This window comes from Rousettus aegyptiacus, unplaced genomic scaffold, assembly GCF_014176215.1.
Source record: "Rousettus aegyptiacus isolate mRouAeg1 unplaced genomic scaffold, mRouAeg1.p scaffold_m13_p_16, whole genome shotgun sequence".
Classification (NCBI taxonomy): domain Eukaryota; kingdom Metazoa; phylum Chordata; class Mammalia; order Chiroptera; family Pteropodidae; genus Rousettus; species Rousettus aegyptiacus.
In genome coordinates, this window is record NW_023416291.1 from 49,214,841 (window position 1) to 49,237,826 (window position 22,986).

At 32.9% G+C, this 22,986-nt stretch overlaps 1 protein-coding gene across 5 annotated transcripts in view; it reads left to right on the forward strand.

Moving 5' to 3' along the window:
* The window catches only part of FSTL5 (follistatin like 5), a 798,802-nt gene that overhangs the window by 325,668 nt on the left and 450,148 nt on the right, over positions 1 to 22,986 (forward strand). For all 5 annotated transcript variants that reach the window (XM_036233987.1, XM_036233990.1, XM_036233989.1 and 2 more), the window contains one exon: positions 22,814 to 22,955. In XM_036233987.1, coding sequence (XP_036089880.1) covers positions 22,830 to 22,955 — 126 coding nt within the window. In that variant the 5' untranslated portion in view covers positions 22,814 to 22,829. The remainder of the gene's footprint in view (positions 1 to 22,813; positions 22,956 to 22,986) is intronic.

A 22,986-nucleotide genomic window follows, 5' to 3' on the forward strand; every position in this document is an offset into this window, starting at 1 on the left:
AGTCACAGTGCTAATAATTGACAAAAGTCAAAATAAAGTTAATGCAGGTATTTATGCATATGACTAAAATGGTTGTTCTTTTATCTTCTACTTTGGAAAAAATTTGGAATATATGAATTACCGTATCACGTTTTCTCTTAGCTTCTGAAGGACGTTGCTCCAAGGAGAATCCCTTTTCTTTGAGCCTCATCGGTTTGTTTTTCTCTGCTAGATTATTCATCAGCATAGAAGAATGTTGCAATCTTCCCGTCTTTAAACCCAACAAACAAGCAAAACTCTTCAGGCTACGATCCTTCAGCTATCATTTCATTGCTCTCCTATGTTTTACAGCAAAATTCCTTGAAAAGCAATTTCAACTCACTCTCTGAAATTTCTCTCTTCAAATATGTCATGTCTTGATCCAACCCTACTAATCCAGGAAATCTAGTCCTTTTGAGGTCACATTGTCCTGTCCTAGTCTCTCTTCAGACATCTCTCAAATATCTTGGCTCTTTTTTCTTCCATATGCAATTTAAAATCAGCTTATCAAATTCTATAAAAACCCTACTGGAATTTTGAGTAGAATTACATTGATTCTATAGCTCAGTTTGAGGATCATTGATATATTTATGATAGAATTCTCCTCTCCAAAATATAGTCAATGTCATCATTTATTTATTATTGTTTAGTGTTTTCAATAAAATACTTTAATTTATTCTATAAAGGGCTTTTGTGCGTTTTGATAGACTCTTTAAATGTTAATTAAAAAATACATTTTCTAACTGAATTTTGTGCCCTAAATTGTATGTTGCATGTTAATTTTTCTTTTGATTTAGCAAACTTTATTTATTTTAAGAACAAAAATGCATTTGGAACTTTCTGTATAAACAATCACATCATGAAATACAAGTGAAGTTTTGCCCAAACTTTCCAATCATAGATTTTAAAAAAAATTCTTAACTGCATTAACTCGGACTCTAATACAATCCAAGATATGATAATAGTAAATACTTTTTTTCTGCTGATTTTATTAAGGATTATTTCAATAAATATAATATTCTTAATATTTTTATGTTAAGTTTTTTTAGATAGATATCCTTTTTAAGGGTAAGTAGTTTGTTTCTATTCTTAGTTTGCTAAGAGTTTTTTTTTTTAATCATGCATTATCTTAAGTTTAATCAAGGGAATTATACCTGCATGTGCTAAGGTGAGCTCCAATATCACTACCAGCATCATTTAATCTGTGAATGTTTTTAGTTACAATATATACTAATCAATTTAATTAATACGGTTAATTACTTAATTGAAGTTCTGTAACTCTGAAGTGTTCTTTTCATTATACTACTTCAGATTCAGAGTAGAAGCTGGATTGTTGGACTACATATGTTACTTAGTACATTTAAAAAGAGAGAAGGTTTATGTTATATTTAGTTATATTTATATCTTCTATGTGTGTCTGTGTGTGTGAATATGTATAAAGCGTATATATACTTTTTATCATTTCTGCCCTGGTAATGCTGTTCCTTGGCTATCAGAGACTTAAGTAAAATTTTGAGTTTGCATCTGGTCTTGTTTTCTGCTTTTCTTTTCGTACCCCACTTTTCCCATCGCCTTCTGAGTGCTCACTGGAACAGAGAATTACCCTCTTTCTAGGCTTCTACGGTCACTGACACATATTTTGAACATCCATGATTCCTAAATGGGGTTTTTGTCCTTTTTGAAAATTTCTGTTGATCGATTTTACATGTTAACAAATATATTAACTTATGATGTTAGCCATTAGATTACTTTTCTACCATAATATACTAATTTTATCTAATTAAAATTAGCAACACCTCCAGAGAACAAAAGCAAAATTTTGTTCTTTAAATTGTGAAGCCATTGGTATACATGTTGAACCTCCCCCAGATGGTATTCGTTCAAGCTGGTTTTCTTAAAAACATAAATAATCCAAATGTCTACTGCCACGGAAAGACAACTACTTCAATTCATTGGTTAATAAACGTTTATCGTTACAAACTCTAAACTAGTAATTGAAGCAAAAAAACATAAAAAACACAGTTCTGTTTAGAGTTTCTAATGTAGTGAGGAGACATTCGATTTCAGATGTGGTTACAGATGTTATGAAATGCTTAGATATATGTGTCTATGATGTATGGCTAATAGCTATTGTATTCACCAATGTCTAGCTGATATTCTGTGCCCCTAAAACAGAAGCCATAGCCTCACTATGATTTCTGTGAACAATTACCCAGACCCTGTAGCATGTTGGATGAATAGACAGTCTTTAGGCTTTAAATGTGGACTTCACTAGGCTGTAATTTAGACAACGCCTGTGAGAGATTTGGCATTTGTGAACAACTAAATATGCATATTGAAAATTTGAGGCACATATTATAACTATTCATTATGCAGAAAATATCCACCATCTTTTGTGTACTTTTTTGCTCGAGTTATTGTGATAACTATTGATCTGTAGCCAACACGGAGCCGAGAAAGTTGAAGTATATTTTAAATGTGTTTTTCCCATTGTTTAATATATATTTTAAAAGTCTTATTTTACTTAGTACCTGCTATATGCAACTAGGTTGCCCATATTTATTTATAGCAGTCTATTTTAAAGTTGAAGCACAAGTCTATTTATTCCTTAATATGTTCTTTTAAAAACTAGAAATCGCTGTTAAATATATTTAAGAAATCCTGCATACCACAGCTTCCTCGTGGTGTTTTCAATATGCGTTATCACATTGAAGTCTCTGAAAAGTCTTTTATATAATTATTTTTATCCTAGCTTTCCTAAATTTTATTTGACCATCTAGATCTGTTTCCTTCCTTTATAAATCCAACTAATACATCACTAGTGTTTTGTGGAGCGCACTTTGGAAAATATAGCTTTACACAGATGTATGTGTGTGTGTGTGTGTGTGTGTGTGTGTGTGTGTAAATGGTTACATTCACAAGCTGGATTGTCTGGTACAGAGTTACAGCCTTTTTCTAATTGATTTGTCTCATTGATTTAGTCTACTGAGATAGAATCTTGTCTAGGTTCATATGGTTAGTACTCTAACCAAGTCTCCCTCTTAATCCCAGCCCATTTGCCAGAAATCTTCATATCCACAACTCCTCCGAATCAGTAGATATAAATCTTAAATTTGACACGCTCTTAGTAAATAATTGCGTTTGCTGATGTATTTACCTCAAAAGTAATCATCATAGACATGTTATTTCTCCAGATTATCTTCCATTCTTCTCTTCTTGCACTTACAATTGGGATCTCATCATCACTCAGAACCAAGCCCATTTAAGTTACAACTATTACTAAACACTTCATAGAAAGAAGTAGTTATCTGAGGGGAGGTGCGAGGGTAAGTTTCTGGCTTAGGATGTATTCTTTCTGAGATATGCATGTGTTTGTTAGAGTGGAAAACTATAATAGGCAATCACATTTATTAATCTGGGAAGAGAAGATCTGTGATGGATTTTGATTTAGAAAAGATAGCCCTCTAATTGAAATCACGAGAGTGCATGGAAAGCCAGGTAGAGAGTGAAAGATGAAGACCTACCAGAGAAAGTGTCTACCATTACAAGAGGATATAAAAGAGATTTTGAACACCCTTTCAGGTTAAATAGTAGAAAATCCATGACGTTTATTGCCATACAGTAGAATGGAGATAACGTTTGAAGATGAAAGCCATGACCATTTATTTAACAAAATATCCAAGGACTCATACTATGTGCCAGGCACTGGACGAGCACTGGACTAGAATCTTAATTAAACAAGGTAGATGTGATCCCTGACGTCACAGAGCTTGAAATATATAATGATACCCAAGTACCTAGGGAAAGCCAAGGTAGAAGATAAAGTATGTAAACGTTTTCATTACATTTAACAACGAGTTCGTAAAAAACACAGTGAGATGACTTTTTGTGAAACAGTAGTGGAAGAACCCAGACTGAAATGGGTTGAACTCTAAGCCATTTATTTCAGATCATATGCATAAGTAAAAATTGAAATACACCAAAATATTGAACATCATTGACTCTGGGCTGTGGAATTGCAAGTCATTTTTATCGCATTTTTTTACTCAGGTTTTTTAATAAATGCCCACAATGAAGAGACATCCTTTTTATAATAAGAAAAAAACATTATGTAAAAAAGAAAAAAATAAACTATTCTGTTCTAATAATTATTAATTACATTTTAAATATAAATGAAATGAAAGTATACTATTTCTTTGAATAATAATATGATAAACATAAAGAGCTTAATGAAATGATTCAAACAAATAATAACATTAACAAAATTTCGATAAATCCATTTTGAGGTCTTCATTAGTCTGATTGGCTTCATAATGATCTAATTAAGTACATAATTCCTAACACCGAACTTGTACTATGCTGACAACACACATCCATTAAAAAACTAGAGCTTCTGGAAGTTTTTAAAAAGTGGAGCATAAGGCATTAATTTATGTAGCTTTTAAGTTGGTGCATGCTAATGCTTGCCTTCAAAATGTATAATAGCTTCAATTCCCACCAGGTTAGCAGCTGACATGATTATGTACATGAATCCTCCAGGAAATGGAAGGAACAGTAATAACAGGCCCAGTTAACAAGAGAAGAAAAGGGCGGCCAGGCTGGCTGTCTAAGTTTCCCATGTTAACACTGATGATAAACATCAGTGGTGGTAAACACAGCCATTCCATGAGATTGAGCTGTGACCATTTATGGGAAATGAGATCAGCAGTCATGATTCCATTCTATTAAAACAACTCCTCTGAGGCCTTTGCAGGATAATACCTTTGCTGTTTTCTCTTCCTACAAGCATTTGAAAGGCAGGATGGAATTAACAATCTCCAGATGCTAAGTGAGAATGGGTTAAATTATTAACTTCTCCTAATGTTATTGCATTGTTTAAAAAATACGCCGTAGAAACCAATGGGCTACTAAATTCTTTTTTTCTTGCAGATATATTTCAAAAAAGAAATCACAACATTTTTGAAATAGTCTCAGGTGGCCCCCCATGTCACTTCACAGAAAAGTGTGCGTAATTGCTAGCCTCAAGGCCATTAACCAATTGCAGATTAAAATACACCTTGCAAGATGAGAAACTTCAGGGGCACTGTAATCATATATTTTAATACTGGATACTTTTCATTCCTGGGTAAACCTCTAGGTCCTTCAACTAAAATTATTCTCCTCAAGCACACTTTCACCAAGCCTCCATGGTCTGAGATGTCGTCACGCTTAAGTGTTCCAGGATTTTTCTTCTTCCTCAACATTTTATGATGCAGGGGCCCTAAGATAGACCTGAGAGAAAATAAACTGTACAGGAAAAAGAGAGAATAATGGGAACTGTGGATTAGAAATCATAATTTCGAGCTTTGAAAACCATGAAGATCATCTATTCTAGGTCCCCTGGTTGGCACAAAAGCATGAAACCAATTTCAGCAATTTATCCAACGAAGCACAAAGTTGGGGCCAGATCACAGTCCCCCAGCTCTCAGGATTAGGTGTGCTTCTAGTGCAGCACCATGAATCCAGTTCCTTAGGGAGGTAAAGCAGTCAGAGAACCTCAGAGAACTAATGATGGCGCGAGAACCCCGACAGAGAAGCAGGATGTAAATGCACATTGCAATCTTTGTCCATTATATTCTGGAACTGCTTACTTAATGTTCCTTTATAGTAGAAACAGAAGAGATGAACCATCTCTTTATGGCACCAATTATCACAAATTTAGGAAGGTTCGTAATTTCAAAGGAACTACTCATGACAGAGCTTTGTGCTTTTACTTTTCAAATAATTATCGAGTCTACCAGATGTCTAGCACCTGCTGAAACTCTAACCTAGCCTGAGAGAAGGGCTATATTTTAACGTGTTTAAATATTATCAATATTTACATTCAAATAGGATGTTACATAGAATGCTTTAAAAAAGAGATAGATGTGAGAAGGAGGAAGAAAAAGAAGGAAATGAAGCACAGAGAGTTGAAGAAAAAAGCCAACACAGCACATGTCTACCTCTCCTGCTTTGTGTCCCATAGAAAACATGAGTAGGAACCCCAGAGCTGAGATTTATTTAGGGTGACCTTTTAACTTACTATCTGTGTGACCTTGGGAAAGGAACTTACCTGCCGTGCCTCAGTTGCTCAGTTGTGTATTGCAGAGCAGACAAACTTTCATTATTCCCTTCCTTTCAGTGTTTTTGAGAACCGCAAGTATTTTTAAAAGCTCAAATGCATATGAAAAGCCTTATAAGTTCAACACTCTCAGCTTCTGAACAAATATTGGCATTATAAGGCTACCACTTCTCTGCTACACGTTGAAATGGTTTCGATCTATTTCTAATAATTAAACAAAAGTCAGACTTTTTCAAAAGTGATTACAGTCACTTAAAGAGCATATGAGAGTTCACAGGTTGACAATCTTTGGCAGCCAAACAACTTCCTTTTCTGGAAGATAAGATGGAATCATCTCCTCCTGGAGAGCAGACGGCAAAATCCGAAAGAGAAATATAAATACCTACAATTTTCTTGATTGCAACTTCTCCTTCATGTTTCTGAAGATTATTTTATATGTCACCTATAGCAAAGGTGTCTTATTGCCAAACTCTGAAAAGCAATTTGCAGGGTAGGTATTTTTGATGCCACTAAATTTTATCTCGGGTTGGAAAGATTAGATTTTAAAAATTCTAAAGTGTGCAATATTTTGCTTCTGATGGAGCGCTGCAGTCTCCATATTTTTTTTATGGCCCTTAGCCCTGTAAATGAGAGTACTTAAATGGATAGAACTCTTCCTGTCACTGCTTAGATCAAGAACAAAACCAATACTCGAGTCCCATGCACAGTTTCATCAAAGAAGCAAAATAATCACCCGCAAATATTTTTGTTGGCCTTGTTATGCAAGTTTAATTCATATGCTTTGAGGTTAATCTATTTCTTACCCATGTATAGCAAACAGCATAACGCTGTTTTTCAAAAGTATAAGGATTATTCCACCAGTATTGGAATTCCCCACAATGCTTGTTTAAAATGCAGATTTATGCATCTCATCTAAGAATCCTGGAATCGGGAGATCTCTTTGGTTGGGCCTGGGAACCTCCAACAAACATCCTCTATCCTAAAATCTCTTGCCCATTCAAATCTGATAATTGTGGTCGTAGCGTAAGGTCTATTGGTCAGAGTGCAGAGAACGGAAGGCAAAGGCTCGGAGAGTCAGTGAGGTGGAAATAGCGTAGAGTGGGTCAGTATAGATACTTCTAGGCCCTCTCGTTGTGCCTGAAATTTTGACTTTCATTCACATTCCGCTTGTGTCCTTCCAGCTGAGGGAATCTTCTCTCAGTAAGAAGCCCCTGCTGCTGTAGGCACTCTCCAATTCTGTGGAATAATTTTATATCATTGTGACATTTGATTACTATAATCTCAGTAAAGAGAGTTGAATGGCTTAGCCTCATCCTCCAGGGAACCAGAGTGCATTTTTGGGAACGTGACATCAATATAAAATGATGCCAGCAGATGGCCAGTTTTAGAGAAGTCAGTGAACTTGTCCCTAAGTGGCCAAAGGGTCCCCACATTCTAAAATCGAGTTGTTTTTTGATATTGAACAATTGTGATTTTGTTATAGCCATAATCCATATGTTTTCACTATGCGAGTTCAATCAAATACTGTAGTGGATTCATTCATTAAATATAAAATACTAACAAAGTTTCATTAGCCCAAAAAACACAGAACATCCCACTCTTCCTAATGAGATTATGTCCCATGATCACTGAAATTACCAGATGAGAGGTAAGATGATAATTATTTAATTTAAGGGGTGACTGTGTAATTTGTGTTCCTGCTTGTTTATCTACATTCTTACTTCTTCTAATGGGGTTATATTTTGGTTAACTCAGCAGTCAATAGTATGAAAACCCATTGGACTATCACACTTACAGTGAGTTTAATGCAACTTATTTTTAAGTCGAATAACATGTTTTCATATGCTATAAATCGTTGGGCTAGAAAATAACACTCTCTAAAATAATAGCTGTGTACAAGTAATTTTCTTTTTCATTTAATATTATTCACATATCTAATAAGCAATGTGGCTTAAAGGTGCCGCCATTAGGATTTACATGCATATATTAACATGGAATAATATGTACGTGTAAGGAAATAATCATGTAGATAAGCATAGAATTAGATTTTTCCATAATCATAGACCGTATGTAATACTTCATATCATATCTGTATTATGAAAATGTTGATAAGGTAAACTGATAAGGAGAGCATTTAAAAGGTATATAGCCAGTGCCTATTTCATAGTGAATTGATAACTAGTTAGAATTTCTTGATTTTTGGTCACTGTAACAAGGATCAAAATCATTTATCGGTGTGATCATATTAACCAAATAACTACACATCAGTCTAAGTTGATTGTTATTGTTATTTTTATAACATTAAATTATTCATAAAATCTAACATAAAACCTGCAATAATGCAATTAATAAACAAATGATTGCTATTGTTATTATATTGTTTTAACTCTGTAGGCCTTGACATATCTGGAAGGGCTTTTTCTGTAGTTCTCTTTGAGCTAATGCACCTTATATGAATGTAAAAATCTAGGAAGAAAAAACCGCATTTACTTGCAGCTTTTTATATTTTTGTGTAGACTATCAGTCATTTCAAAAATATGATTGTAACGATAATAAGCTTCTGTTTACATAGGTCATAGATATTTAGTTCACACAGTTTTCCTAATCAGTTGCATAGAAAGTGCTTACAATGTTCAAGCTTGATTGAGCTTCTTTTAAAAGACTGTAATTTTCAAACACATGAACCTATGTATTATGCACTTGATGAGGGTAAATTTATAGTTATGATGAAACATTTTATACAGGTAGTACTAAACTTATGAATATAGGAATATTCTACCTTCTTAAGAATGAACTCATATAGACAGTGAAAAAATAAAATAAAGTGAAACTTTTTCAAAGACCGAACACAGATGATTTTTTTCTAAACTCTTTGTCAAGTGTTCAGAGATAGCAGAATACAATCATTTTACAAGACCTTCGGCATGTTGCTTAAAATGGCAGGGTGATTTCAGAAAATGAAAAATGTTCAATACCTGTGTGGACTTTATTCCTCTAGGTTCTTAGAATTCTATTGCTTCATATTTGTAATCTTACTGTATTGTCTTCATAAAATATATTTATAGTGCTAGCATGTTGCCCCTCACAAAGGATACATTTTAAATCTTGTGATGAGTAAATTGGAAGGAATTGATAGTTTCGTTTGATCGAGCTCTTCTCTCCCTTCATAGCAAATGCATCTCTGAGTATTATCTCTAAGGCTATAAAATTTGGAAAATTGTGTTTTATTGGTTGTTTAAATTTATCATTTGCATAAGATATCTATACAAAATGGGTTAAATAATTTACATGAAATTGTTATTTGATTTCTATGTAACAGCATTTTTTCTTTTTGTTTTTATTTCATTTAGTTTTCAACATGGAGCCGAGCGATACATTCTCTTAATACTGTCATGATACAGGTCAAGGCCAATTTTGAAAAGTCTCACAATGACACAGCATTGTTTTAAGACTTTCTCTGGGGCAGACTGTAAATAATATTCTCTTGATAGCTTTGATTATTATGTGTTTATTGATTGCCATGCTTCAATTAAGACTTTGCTATGTTACATCAAGGGTATCATCAAGATTGTTTTTTTCCCCACTTATTTTTATAAACAATATGAAAACTTGCTGAGATTTATTTGGAAATATCAAACTTAAGCTGAGTTCTCTGGGAGACATTTTCTCAAAACTTAAAATACACATATCTTGCAATCACTTGTGATAATAAGTTACCACTACAATATCCAAAGCATGATACTCCATGTGAGATGTGGATTTGAACAAATGAATTAAACATGAAAACAGATAAAATAAGCAATGAAGTATTGAAGCTATATTTAACTCGAAGATGACGTACTGCCAAAATGTAACCAATCTCTTGTATATAAAGTCATTTGCGCAATGAGAAAAAAGATATATTTTACAAATACCTTTACAGAAATATGCATTCTGAATAACCACATTGTTAGATTAGAATAAAAGAAATATCAGCAGGTCTATCCTCTCTTCTTAATCTACATTTTTTAGGTATTTTACAATATTTGGATAATTATATGGAGTTATTTGATTATAATCTTCTAGATCTTGAAAAGAACTCTAAGTATTAGGAAAGTTTTTTGTCTAGACATATTCCTATACATATGGTTAGAAATAATCTAGACATATTACTAGAAGTAATTAGTGAAGTACCGTCAGAATTCAGCTCACCATACTGACTCTTTTTCTCATCTGTAAAAAATGACTTCAGATTATATAAATTCCAAGTATCTTTCACATTTAAAATTCTAGTTTTTTTTTTACAGTTAATGAGATTAGATTAATGTTGGCATCGTTAAATTAAGCATGTTAATTATTTGCTCTGTAGTTTTTGAAAATCAGTACAACTAGAAGGATATGTTTTAAAAATTAATTTTATAAAAATATCCTTAGTGCATGATTTAATTATCAGGGTTGTAGAGCCAATAAATTCATTATTTTCAAATGTTACTATTAATTTTCTATAACTAAACAATTTCTGTTAGCATATGAATTTGAAAATATATTCTTTAAAGATATAACTATATATAGACATTATATATATAACAATATATTACTATATATAACTATATATAGATAACTATATATAACTATAAAACTATATAAATATATAGTTATCTATATATAAGTATATATAGTTATATCCATAAATAGATATAGTTATATCCATATAAATTAGATATATATAGTTTAACTTTGTAGTATATATATGCATTTTTTTCACATTTCTATTTTTAAAAGCTTATGAAAGCAAAAAGTCATTGTCCACTTTTATCATGAAAATATATAGTGAAAATTCTATGATCTAAGTAAATTTAAAAAACAAATGGTTGCTAGATATGTGTGCTCATTAAATTCCTTGCAAATGTTATTTCCGTAAGCATCATTTATTTTCATTATTATTTTATTTCCCTGCAATATGTTTATGCTCTGACTTGGGTTTTACTTAAATGTCCCCGCCTGACCCCAGGGCAAAGTCAGCAGTGATGATTTAATGAGCCCTGCTGTGAGTGATGCCCAAGTTGGACCAGGGATCCCATACACACAGCAGCATAGACAAGGATAGAACTTATTTTCCAGAGGCAGAGAAAGATAGTGCCACCCACTGGTCATTATAATTGTGCTATAAGAATAATTTGTTTTTTAATTCTTAAAGACTCATATTTCTTTTTTAGATATAAGCAATAAATAGTTAACGATTGGTCTATTCTTCCAAGTCTAATAGCTACAGCTAGTTATCTTTTGAAGCTATTCCTAAGCATAAAACATATAACAGTAACAATAGATATTATAGAAAAAGGAAACTCAAAGAGGCATAAGTTTGTGGGGAAGCAAGAAGGGTTCCAAAAGCCAAGGATACACAGAGAAGCAGGTAAGGCCACCTGCAGAATTTGCTCTGCTCAGTTAATGTGAAAGAAATCTTTCTATGAAAATTTGTGGAAAGTGCCAGACTGAAGTGTTTGAATCCAGGGACTGGGGTAGCATTGATTTGAGATGGAAAATAAATGTCGGTCAGTGCTGTAACTCAAAGTACTATGTTGAGAGAGGTGCCTGCTTAAAACCCCTGTGACCAGGCAAGCAGACAGCAGACTTGATGACTGACTACAATGCTCTCTCCATAGTGACATGGCAGAAGTCCCAAACTGCCACTGCGACTCAGGAGATAAGGTGAAATGCAGACAAACACCCGGCCCCTCTTAGGCACTCATGCACGCGCACAGCTACCAGTACCACAAATAAGTAAGTAAATACATTATTGAAGATCATGTTCCAGAAGAAATACAATTAAAGAAAAAGCCTAGATTTTAAAAATAAATACATTTATAGTCATCAAATAAGTGAAAGAATATACAATGCCTAAAAATAGCAAGACATTATGAAATAAAATCAAAATAAATTAAATAAAGATAGCTCGGATATTTTCTAAAGACAAACCAATTTGGAATGCTGACAAAAATAATTAAAGACATTTAAATAAAAGTTCAGTGGAGAGGTTACCCATTAGATTAAATATAAAAAGAAAAAATGATGAATTGAGAAACACTACTAAGAAATTCATCAAGAAGTAAGTGTTAGGGGGGGAAAAAAAAGAAATTTAACAAGGAGGTTATTAACTACCATGAGAAAAGAACACACAGCTCGCAAAGGAATCACATTAGAGTAGCAGCAGATTTCTCATCAAATCGGTACATGCCACAAGACATTTGAAAATGTTAGAGACGGGAACCACCGACTCGGTAATACTTAACCTATCAGAAACATTGCTTAATATTAAGAGCCAGATGAGGTCTTAAGACACCAAGAAGAAGCAAATTTACTTCGTATTGACCCATATTGAAAAACTATAGAAAAGCTAACCTCAATGTAAAACTAAACCATTAGAAATATATAGTGTATAAGAAAAATGGCAAATACAGAAGTTAACTTTTGACTTAAAATAGAACTGAGTTTCTCTTTAAAGATAGCAATTATTCTCATAATTTCAAGTAAGATCTTATGCTTTCAAAACGTGTTTAAAGCTTAAGATTTTTGTTTTGTTCAGAGTGAAGATACATTGAATATTTTAGAAAATAGAAGCCCATCCTTAGCTTCTAAATAAAGTGAGAAAAAGAGAATATATTGAAATGTATCAATCCAATAGAAAGTATGAATTGAAACAAAAAGATCAAAGGTATACAGTGGCTAAACTACAATAGCAACATACACAACTAATTGTAAAAATATGATAACTATATATCAGCAATCTTAATGAATGTAAAAGGTTACATTCACTTATTAAACACATTTTCATGATGGTTAGAAAAACCTTCATATGCTGCTCAGATAGGAAATACCTAAAGTAAATCACACCAAAGGATTAAAGATAAATGCAAATCAAATATGAATCACAAGCTCTGATGAAGAACTTTGGTTGCTCATTCAAAATGGATATGGAAGAGAAACCATCAAAGGTTCACTTACTGAATATTAAGAATTGTTATCAAACTCTAGTAATTACAATTTATAGTATCTGCATAGGAATATAGGTTAATGGAATCAAATAGGGAATTTAAAAACATGACCACACATTCAGGAAAACCCAACATTTAACCAAGATAGACTTATATATCAGGTAAACTGTAACTAGAATAAAACTAAAAATAGATAAAAATATAAGTAAAATTAAATTTTTTTTCAAAATCTTTTTAAATCAATGAAAGAAACTGAAGTGAAAAACTTTAGATGAAAATATAAGAATATTTTCGTAAAGGAGAGGTGTTTTTCTTAAACATTAGTTTCATCACAAACCATTATACAACTCAATGAATCATATGGATAATTAATAATTATATATTATAATTAAAATTAAAAGTAAAAATAGAGAATGTAATTAAAATTTTATTTTAACAAAGTAAGAATTTCAGAAGCCAAAGTTGAAGGGAAGCCATGTTCCCTGAGCTAGTTTCCATCCATGCTTTGTGAGCAATTCTGCTCCTTAAGGGTTAATGGTCTCAGCTATTTTGTGTTTACTGTAGGACAATCTGGGCTTAGTTAAGTTTGCAGCTTACTTTTTCAAGGAAAGTAATGAAATAAAAGAAGCACATAAGTATGCTTGAGGGATTTTCCAGTTAGTACTCAATATTTTCTTGGCTATTCTCTGGGTGTTCAAGAACCCATTTTGTAGTGAATCCCCTTATTAAAGAAATTTGAGAGGCACTAATTACTCTTAGCCTCCAGCTGCAAGGAATCATTATGGTCATTTCTGATTCTAATTCCACAAGAGGAGAACAGGAGATAATTTTTACTAGCAAACTTGAACCCAGTCAGTTCTGTTGGGAGTTTATATTCATTACTCAGAGAAGAAGAATAGAGAACCAAAGCTGAGAGAGAGAGAGAGAGAGAGAGAGAGAGAGAGAGAGAGAGAGAGAGAGAGAGAGAGAGAGAGAGAGAGAGAGAGAGAGAAGGAAGAAAGGATGGAAGGAAAGGAGGAAAGAAAGACAAAAAAGAAAAAGAAAAAAGATGGTTGTTAGGGTGACTGGATTTTACAGAATGACAAGGGTCTTGAAGCAGGCCATCTGTGTGCTGGATAATGCTACTAAATTTTTGTTACCTGCCTTCTGTCTAGAGACAGTGTCTTGATGGAGTTGCAGTTAGCTCCAACTATATGTCATTAAATTTCATGTTATCTTTGCCCTACATTTAATTGCAAAGGGTTATTCCGAAGGACCTCATATACGAGAGTCTCAGAGATCAAACTTGTACCTGTACCTTGTCTTCATTTTCTTGTAGAAGCATTTGTTTCAAAAGCTTTATAATCTCCAAAAGTGTTGCCTTCACTAACATATCTAGTCTACATAAATTATTGTATTTTTTTTTTTGTCGATAGATTGTTACTAAGAATGAGAAAACACATAGTATACTTGTGCCCGGAGCATGGTAAATATTCAATAACTACTTTTTAGTGTCATAAGACATCGTTAATACCTTTTGTTTTTCATCTCTCTTTACTTTTCTTTCTTTCTAAATATGATAACATTTGTTTTTTAAAAAATTAACCTTTTACCTGTAGTTTATTTTTCAAATTTGAAACACTGGTATAAAAAAAATAGAAATTGTCTTATGCCACTTGCTAAAAGCTAATTCATATTTTGCTGTGTTTTGTGTTTTGATCATTGGCCGTCATTGGCCACGGAACTAGATGGGACAATTCACTTTAATTGCTGTTAGAAACTTTTTGGAATATTTAACTACTCGTGTATATTTTGGTTCAAATTAGTAGGAATGCACTTGTCTTTAGTTGATTTATCTGAAGTTTATCTATATACCTGGTTACTCACCACTTTCCGTATTTTGCATGAAAACATGGAGATTTCAATTCTGAGAAACTTTGTGAGAATCCTCAGAGAGGAACTAGGTAACATTAATCTATTTTCCCTCTTTTCCCGTTACACCAAGGCGGCCCAGATATCTCCTTTGGGAGAGGCATGGGGTTGTTCTGGAAAATATCCTGGGTCCCAATACTTTTACTTTCACCCATGCACGCCACCCTAAGAGTATCCCCACACGTTTCTAAATATGAACTAGACTACCTCTGAGATTCATTGACCTGAGGGAACAGACAATTTTCCCCATGACTATTCAGTTTTAAATACAGAGAAAAATTAAGTTGTTCTCTGTGCAGTACTTACTTGTTAAACTGTGGCAGATTTTTTTTTTTCTAGTAAAATAAACGTAGTCTCAGATTTGAAGAACACAGGCTACTAGAAACCTTGGTATGGAATAGGTCGAATTTAAAATCCGTCTTACACTGACAACGTTGCAATGATTTTTTTAAATAGCAAATAAAATCTGTAACATAGTACCTTTGGGATTTTAGGCAGAGTCAATCCTAAGAGCTGCATTCTTCTTTAATTTACATTTTAAGTGCTCATCATGGTAGATGGCAATGAATTCAGAAGACAGAACCTATAATGATTTTCTCTTCTCTTGAACCAGGGCAATATCTTCAAGGTCATACAATGTATTATTATTTGTGAGCTTTAAAGAATAATTTTTTCCATATTATATCAGACAAATTTATCACTATTCAGATAAAATTAGAGTTATAGATCTTTCACACCAACCATATAGGAAATAGCTACTCTCTCGCTAACATTTTGCAGCGTTCAATAAGTTATATCCATAGTTTTCAGAAGAAAAGATAAACAAAGATCAGTGTGATTGGTTAGTTTTAGTTTGCATAATTATTTTCAGTTGGCATTTACTTTGAAATAACTAAGTATTTTTATAACTTTCAGTTGATATTACCATGACATACAGATCATGTTCCTTAAATTTTTCTTGAATAGATGATTGAAAAATTATATATAAAGAAAAAAATGAACTTTATCATTCTGATTAAGGCTTTCTTCTATGAATTTAACATGCTAAACCTGTGGTATATCAGCTTTAAGAGTTCAGGTGAGTGAAAGAAAATAGGAAGAGAGACTGGAATAGGATGACTAGAAAGATGGAAATAATCATGAGAATATTGCATGATTGAAACTAACGGGAGAAAAGGTCAAGCAAACAGGTCATTTCCATGAGTGCAGTTTCTGTGAATTAGTTGGTAGAAGCTGGATTATACTGGGCTGAGAAATGCAATGCAAGTGTGAAGAAAATGAGTTTATGAACACAGCCACAAGTAAAATCTGTGGCTTTTGGCTTTTACACTATTGTTCTTTCTACTAAAGCATGCTACTACTGCTCAACGTTAAAAATGCTCTTGGTACAGATTTTAGAAGTATATATTTTTCAGTTCATCAACCACAAGTAGAAAAAGTACCTGTTTCGATGTCAGATTTCTGTAAAAATAAGCTCAAACTCGGAAATTTAACATGTGAAATAAGCTGCATTCAAAAATATAGGAAGGATATTGAAGTCACTTCACTTTTTTTTTTTTGGCCTGGTAGACATATGGTAGAGAAAATTAAGTGCAGCATCCTGAGATATATCACGTTATCTTGGCCATAGTAGAACATGATTTTAACTAGTCATTTTACACCATTTTATAAATCACAGCTTTCAGGAAGGTGGGAGACTGGTGGTCAATTTCGCGTACATAACAAATAATAATAAAGAATATTAAGATCAAATTTATTTCAAAATAATTCATATTATTCATATTATTCACTGTAAAAAAGAAACTGACAGCAGATAACTTAATAAATTGTCTACAAATAATTAAATGAAGTTTATTTTTTAATATTGTCCATTGAAGATCACCATTAAAATGGACATTTGGATTTAATTTAATTTCAGGCTACACATAACGCGCCTTTTGACTATTGAATCATGAATGTATTATAAAGTAAACTCTGGAGATCTTTTTTGAGAGACTGACTTTGAGTCTCTATTTTCTGCCTACATTTGAGGCACTAGTGTAAACAATTTGAAGTTCAACCTATCGTAAGTTTACAAAATTTAATGAAATTCTTTGGTTAAGTCAGCAAGGCTCAAGTTTCATTCTGTTTCACAGTTGTCAAAAGTGCTTGTACATATTTATATATGTATGTGTGCATCTATATATTATGTATATTGTATTATACATACATATGTATATAACTATAAATGTCTATATGGTTATATAAGTATCTTTCACAAGTCATATATATATTACATATGTTTATGTATAGTTATATAAATATATATAAAACTTCTGTATAACTAGATATATAAGCACAATATTAACCATCTATACATAACTTTAATGTAACTATATATAACGATCTTCCCAGCGAAGATCATTGTGATGAAAAAAAAATGTTTAAGCAAAAAATTTTCCAAACATTCTACTTAAGTAACATGGTTCTATAAATATGGTGACCCTGATGTCCTCTCAATGGACGTTTGGAAACTAATGAGTAGTAAATACGAGGTCATTGGAGTTCACAGAGGTATCGCTTCTACACAACGTCTTAGACACTAAAGCATTTGTACATGTGCCCTTTTATTTTCCCATTGTGAATGAATTCTAGTCAGACACGTTGCAGAATTTTAAAAAATACTCAGAATCAAGATAGCTGTATTCTGGGCCCACTTCTATTTTAATCATAGGTATACCTTTTATTCCCACTGAATCTCATTTTCCTCACCTATAAATAGAGTGGGTTGCACTAGGGCTCTAATAGAATGTCAGTTCTGTTATTTGTGTTCTATATTGTACTTAAGTATTTAAAAAATATTTTTAATGGACTAGAGTAGTTAATATAACTGCGCCATAAATAGTTGTGTATGCAAAGATGGTTTTGGAAAACCTAACATGCTTTTCATAATGTGGGATCTTCATTTGTTTAAAGCGGAGTATATGCATTATTTTAAAAAAATTAAATAAAATTCAGCATAATACTTTCTTCCAATGCAAGCTCAAAATATGCTTTTTATGCTGTAGTCCCTCTAAAATGGCAATGAATATATTTTATCTATATTGAGCTGTTTCTTTCAGCTTCAGATTAAGCTGACTCTCGAAAGGTATAATTGATGACCATCTAGACAATTTTGTTCATCCAAATTAATGACTCAGATGTCATTGAAATTAAAGTTCCTCCTTCTTTGAAAGAGTGAAAATAATTTAATGATCATAATTCTCATTATTTGGCACTTTTAATTTTCTTCTTATCCCTGATGTCGAGGGGAAAAAAAAAAGTGTACTGCCTATTTTATAGTCTTTCAACAGCATTCCATTGACAAGTCATGGACGCTTTCACAATATGAACCAATAAGTCATATAATTAAGAACTGAAGAAACTTTTATGTTTGATAGTGGCTCCATATAGATTTGAAAGACCCTTATCCATGCAGCCTGGACATAACAGTCACAGAGTCATCGCTCTCCACCATTTCTCCTGTATCCTCATTTATCTTGATCTAAAGCAAATGTAAACAAAAGATTCTCTCCTTCAGTGGTACTCAGTCTGAAAAATTAGATGTTTTTTCTCTATGCCTACTTCTCGTAAAGGCTATCTCTTTATGTCTGCATCATTATGTGTGCTTTAAAAGTACAACAACGTAACAGGACGATGGACTATATTTGGATTAAGTCTTGAGTTTAGATGCCAGTTGTGACAATAACCGGCTTTCTAAACTTGGACACTTTATCTTGATGTTTCTCTTTCTCCGTATATCAGTTTATTGCAAACAATGATACCAACCAGAAGATATTTTTGGATAATTAAATACCACACGGTATCATCCCAGTATGTATAATGGGATTTATGCGACCTCATTTTCCTTCGCTGTTCTCTCTTGTGGTTATATGACATGAAGGCAGCGACTCTTAGGTTTTGTTTGGTTCTGTTCTTAAATTAGAAGAGAATATGAAGATAGTACATTGATTGGGAGAATCCACTGCCCGCAATGAAGCTGGACTCTTTGGGGAATAGTTTTTCTGTGGGAAGTATTACATTCAAACTCATCCACAGAGTTCAAAGTAGTGAGTGTAAAGTTAGAGCAGGTCAAAAGATAAAAATAGTTGCTACAATTAAGTTGCCTGATGGATTTAAGAGAAGTCTCTCCCGCCTTTCCCATTTCAGATAAGCTAAAGAATAAAAAAAAAAAAAAAATCTGTCTGTCCTTGACAAAAGAGGCCTTTCCAAATCAAATTCCCATAGAAAGCCCAATTTTGATTCAGGTGTTAAAAAAAACCCAAAAAACAAAAAAGCTCTCTGTGACAACTGCAACTTAATGCCTAGCTTGATTTCAGTCAGTTTTAATGACTTCTTTTCAATTACATGTAGAAAAGTAAGAATCTCAATGTGTACCTACTATTTCAAATTAATTACTTAGCACCTTTAATTAATTTATTCATTTATTTATCTAAAAAACATTTATTGAGCTCACGCTGTGTGTCAGATACTGCTCTAATTCACACAAGTGTTTAACAAAACCCTTTCTCTATGGATCAACATTCTAGTTGGACACAGAGAATAAGCAAATAAACCAGTAAAAATATAGCAGGCCAGGTGATAATGAGCTGTGGCTTCCCGTCATTTCACTCCAAGAAAAATGTCCATCTACCAATTTTCTACAATTACCATTTCACTATTTTTATTTTCTCTACCTCGTAGTAGCAGCATTTAATCTTCTATTTTGACTAAACCTGCCTGAGAGCTTAGTCTTTGGATCCCTTCTTTCTAACTTCTTTTCATTTCATATATAGATTGGGTGATGTACAAGAACCCTGAACAGGTATCTCTACTCTACATCTCTTCGTTAAATGCGTTTCCTATATCCCAATACCTATTTAATATTTGCAGTTGGACTACCAAAAGACATCTCAAAAAACAAATTCTATTTTTTCTCTCAAACTTATTCTTCCCCATATTGCCCAGTAAGTCTACTTAGAGGAAATAAGGTGTTACAGGTGCTAGACCACATAGGGTCATAAATCCTACTTGCAAATGGGATCCAAGTAATACTCTCAGGTTTTGCTTAGGTTATATGGCATGACACGGGCGATCTAGAAGTTAGTTGCTCTGTCTCACAGAATTACAGGATATCGATTAGAAAAAGGCAGTAGTGATCATTCAGGCCACCTCCCTGTTACAGAACAGAGTAAAGAGAGGACTGTGGAAGTTAAGAAACTTGCTAGATGGTGACAGAACCAATTCAGTGTACTTCCTTCTTTATCTGTATAAAGATAGTAGCATTTCTTTAATCAACAAACACAGTGCAAGTTAAAAAGTCACATGCGGGAGATATGTAAAATTTGCAGCAGTGAACAGCAAAGTCTGTGTAAGATTGACAGAGAAGGTTTCACAAAGGAAGTAACTGGAACTATCTCTTGAAAAGCCTGTAATAGTTTTTCAGGACTGAGTGAGAGCTGGTGAGGGTGCTCCAGATGAAATCCTCAGGGTACTTGACTTCTCTGCAAAGCTTGATAATGTTGATAATGTTGGGGATTTGCTTCGCCTTGATATTCTTTGCATTTATAGGCACAATATTACAGCTTCCCTCCCTGTCTCGAAGGCTACGTTCTGTTCCTGAAGCAACACCTTAACACTGTTAGTTTGTTTTCCCAAGTGATTAAAAGTAAGATTCTAGAGAATGTGTAAACAAATCAAAATCCCTCAAATTTGATTCTACTAAACAAAGTAACTACTCTAAACCTTATCACCATAAGCTGCAAGATATAGGGTATACATGTGCATTTTGTTTTCTCAAAGTTAATAATGAGATTGTTTTTTGATGCTTCCACGTAAATGCTGAGGTTACAAGGAAAAGTCATAGGATTATTATTACACCATCTGTTCTAGCTGGTTTGTTTTAGTCATATGCTTTTCAGTGTTTTACTGAGTTGTCAACAAACTGCCAATTAATTATGATAACCTAACAGAGTGTCAGAGGTTACCATATTGAAAAAGTGAGCTCATCAGCCAGTATATTATAGGATTGATTGCTGCTGATTTATAAATAATTTCCAGAGCACCTTCTGTAAATGGATGAACTTTTAAAGACCTAATAATGACATTTTTGCATGCTATGGCTGACGAGAACTAGGAGGATGATAATTATATCCATCCAACCTTTTTGTTTAGGTTGCTCTTTGACAAATATGTAATTGGATTTAATTATTTTTCTTAACATTTCAATAGAGACACTTTTACAAGGTAAGCATTCACATAAGATAAGCACGAAAACTAGTCTTTGTTCTTTGCCTGTCTAACACTACACTGCTGAACTCAAATGTCTATCTGTAATAGAAATCAGAGTTCTTGAAAAAAAAAAGTTATCCAACTTCTAACATTAGTTCTGTTTCCCTTTATCTGTGATACCAAGTAAATCACTTCAGTTGCATGATAGCTTTTGCTGAGGTAAAGCATTTATATTGTATTTTTATTTTTGTATAACTTTGAAGAAATTTTAGACTTGAAAATGATAAGATTATCAATAAAAAACTTAATCATAGTTAACAACATAAAAGAAGTTGATTAAAATAGTACAAATAAGTTGAACATACTGCACAGAAGATTTTTACACTGTTATTTTGATCAACTTTTAGTGAAATTTCTTAAAGCAGATATTCCTAGCCCATTGCCTTTTGTCAGAGAAAATATTTCGGTAGATAATTAATCTAATTGTCAATGTGCGAAAGTTTACTCATCTAAAATTTATGAAATTTTTTGTCATGTATTAAAAATTAATTGCTCATTTGCTCTGTATCTTATTGTAGATTCAATGTTTGCATATTTATGCATTTGGCTACAAAATATATGTATATATACATGCATGCCTCCTTTGTGTGTGTGCACGTGTGTATGTGTGTGTGTGTGTGTGTACAAAGCAAGTGAAAGAGAGGAAGAGAGAAGGAGGGAAAAAGAGAGAGCACAAAGAAATCCTTATATGAGTATTTTTGGGAACTTCTCAACCTCGCATTTACCAGAGTCATAATGGGACAGACTTGTCACACCTTTCCCTTTCTTTTACTTATTCACAACAGAAGCATAATTGAACTCAAGGAATAGGTTTGCTTGGGAAAGGACTGGCATTTATATGGTAATAAATTTATGCCATTTTACAATTTGAATGGTATATCCAAAACTGTAGAACAGTGTTAACAGTCATAGGAATTTTAGTTTAAAGCACTTATGAAGCAGTTTTCTTGGAGGAGCCCTTTTAGATACTTTTGGGAAAATGCATGCATAACTCAGTGTAACCCATCTGCATAGTTTCTGTTAAGTACCTCTCATAGAAGACTCTCTTATTAACCTCTCACCAATCTTTACCAGTGAATTATAGCTATAGTTTTATTAAGTTTTGTTTATTACACATACTCAAAGAGGAATTCAATATTTTTAAATATGTCGATAATCGTATTCTGTATTGATGCTTAGAAAATTAGCTATGGTCTAATATATATTTTAAAAATTTTCATTCAATCTGCTTTTATTTATTTTTTCCTCAACACATTTTTTTTTATTGTCTCCTATGTTTCTACTTATTTAATGCTGAAATAAGTGAAAAAACAATTGGGAATTGTTATGATCGAGGGGATCATAATTTATATTTGGAGATGCATTCTTACTATGAAGGCAGTTGGCAATTGCTGGTAGTTTTGATTAGATCCATGGAGATTTCTTTGTGCTTTTTAATACTTCTTGATACGTTTCTTTAATGTAGAATGCATTTCCTGATTACTTGCGATGTTAATTTTCACAGGTGAAAAGCAATAAGGATGTTTAAATGCTGGTCAACTGTTTTGGTTCTTGGATTCATTTTTTTGGAGTCAGAAGGAAGGCCAACCAAAGAAGCAGGATACGTCCTTAAATCCTATCAACCTCAAATAAGATTGCGACACAAGGTATAGTCACCATTATAAATTCACTCATGTG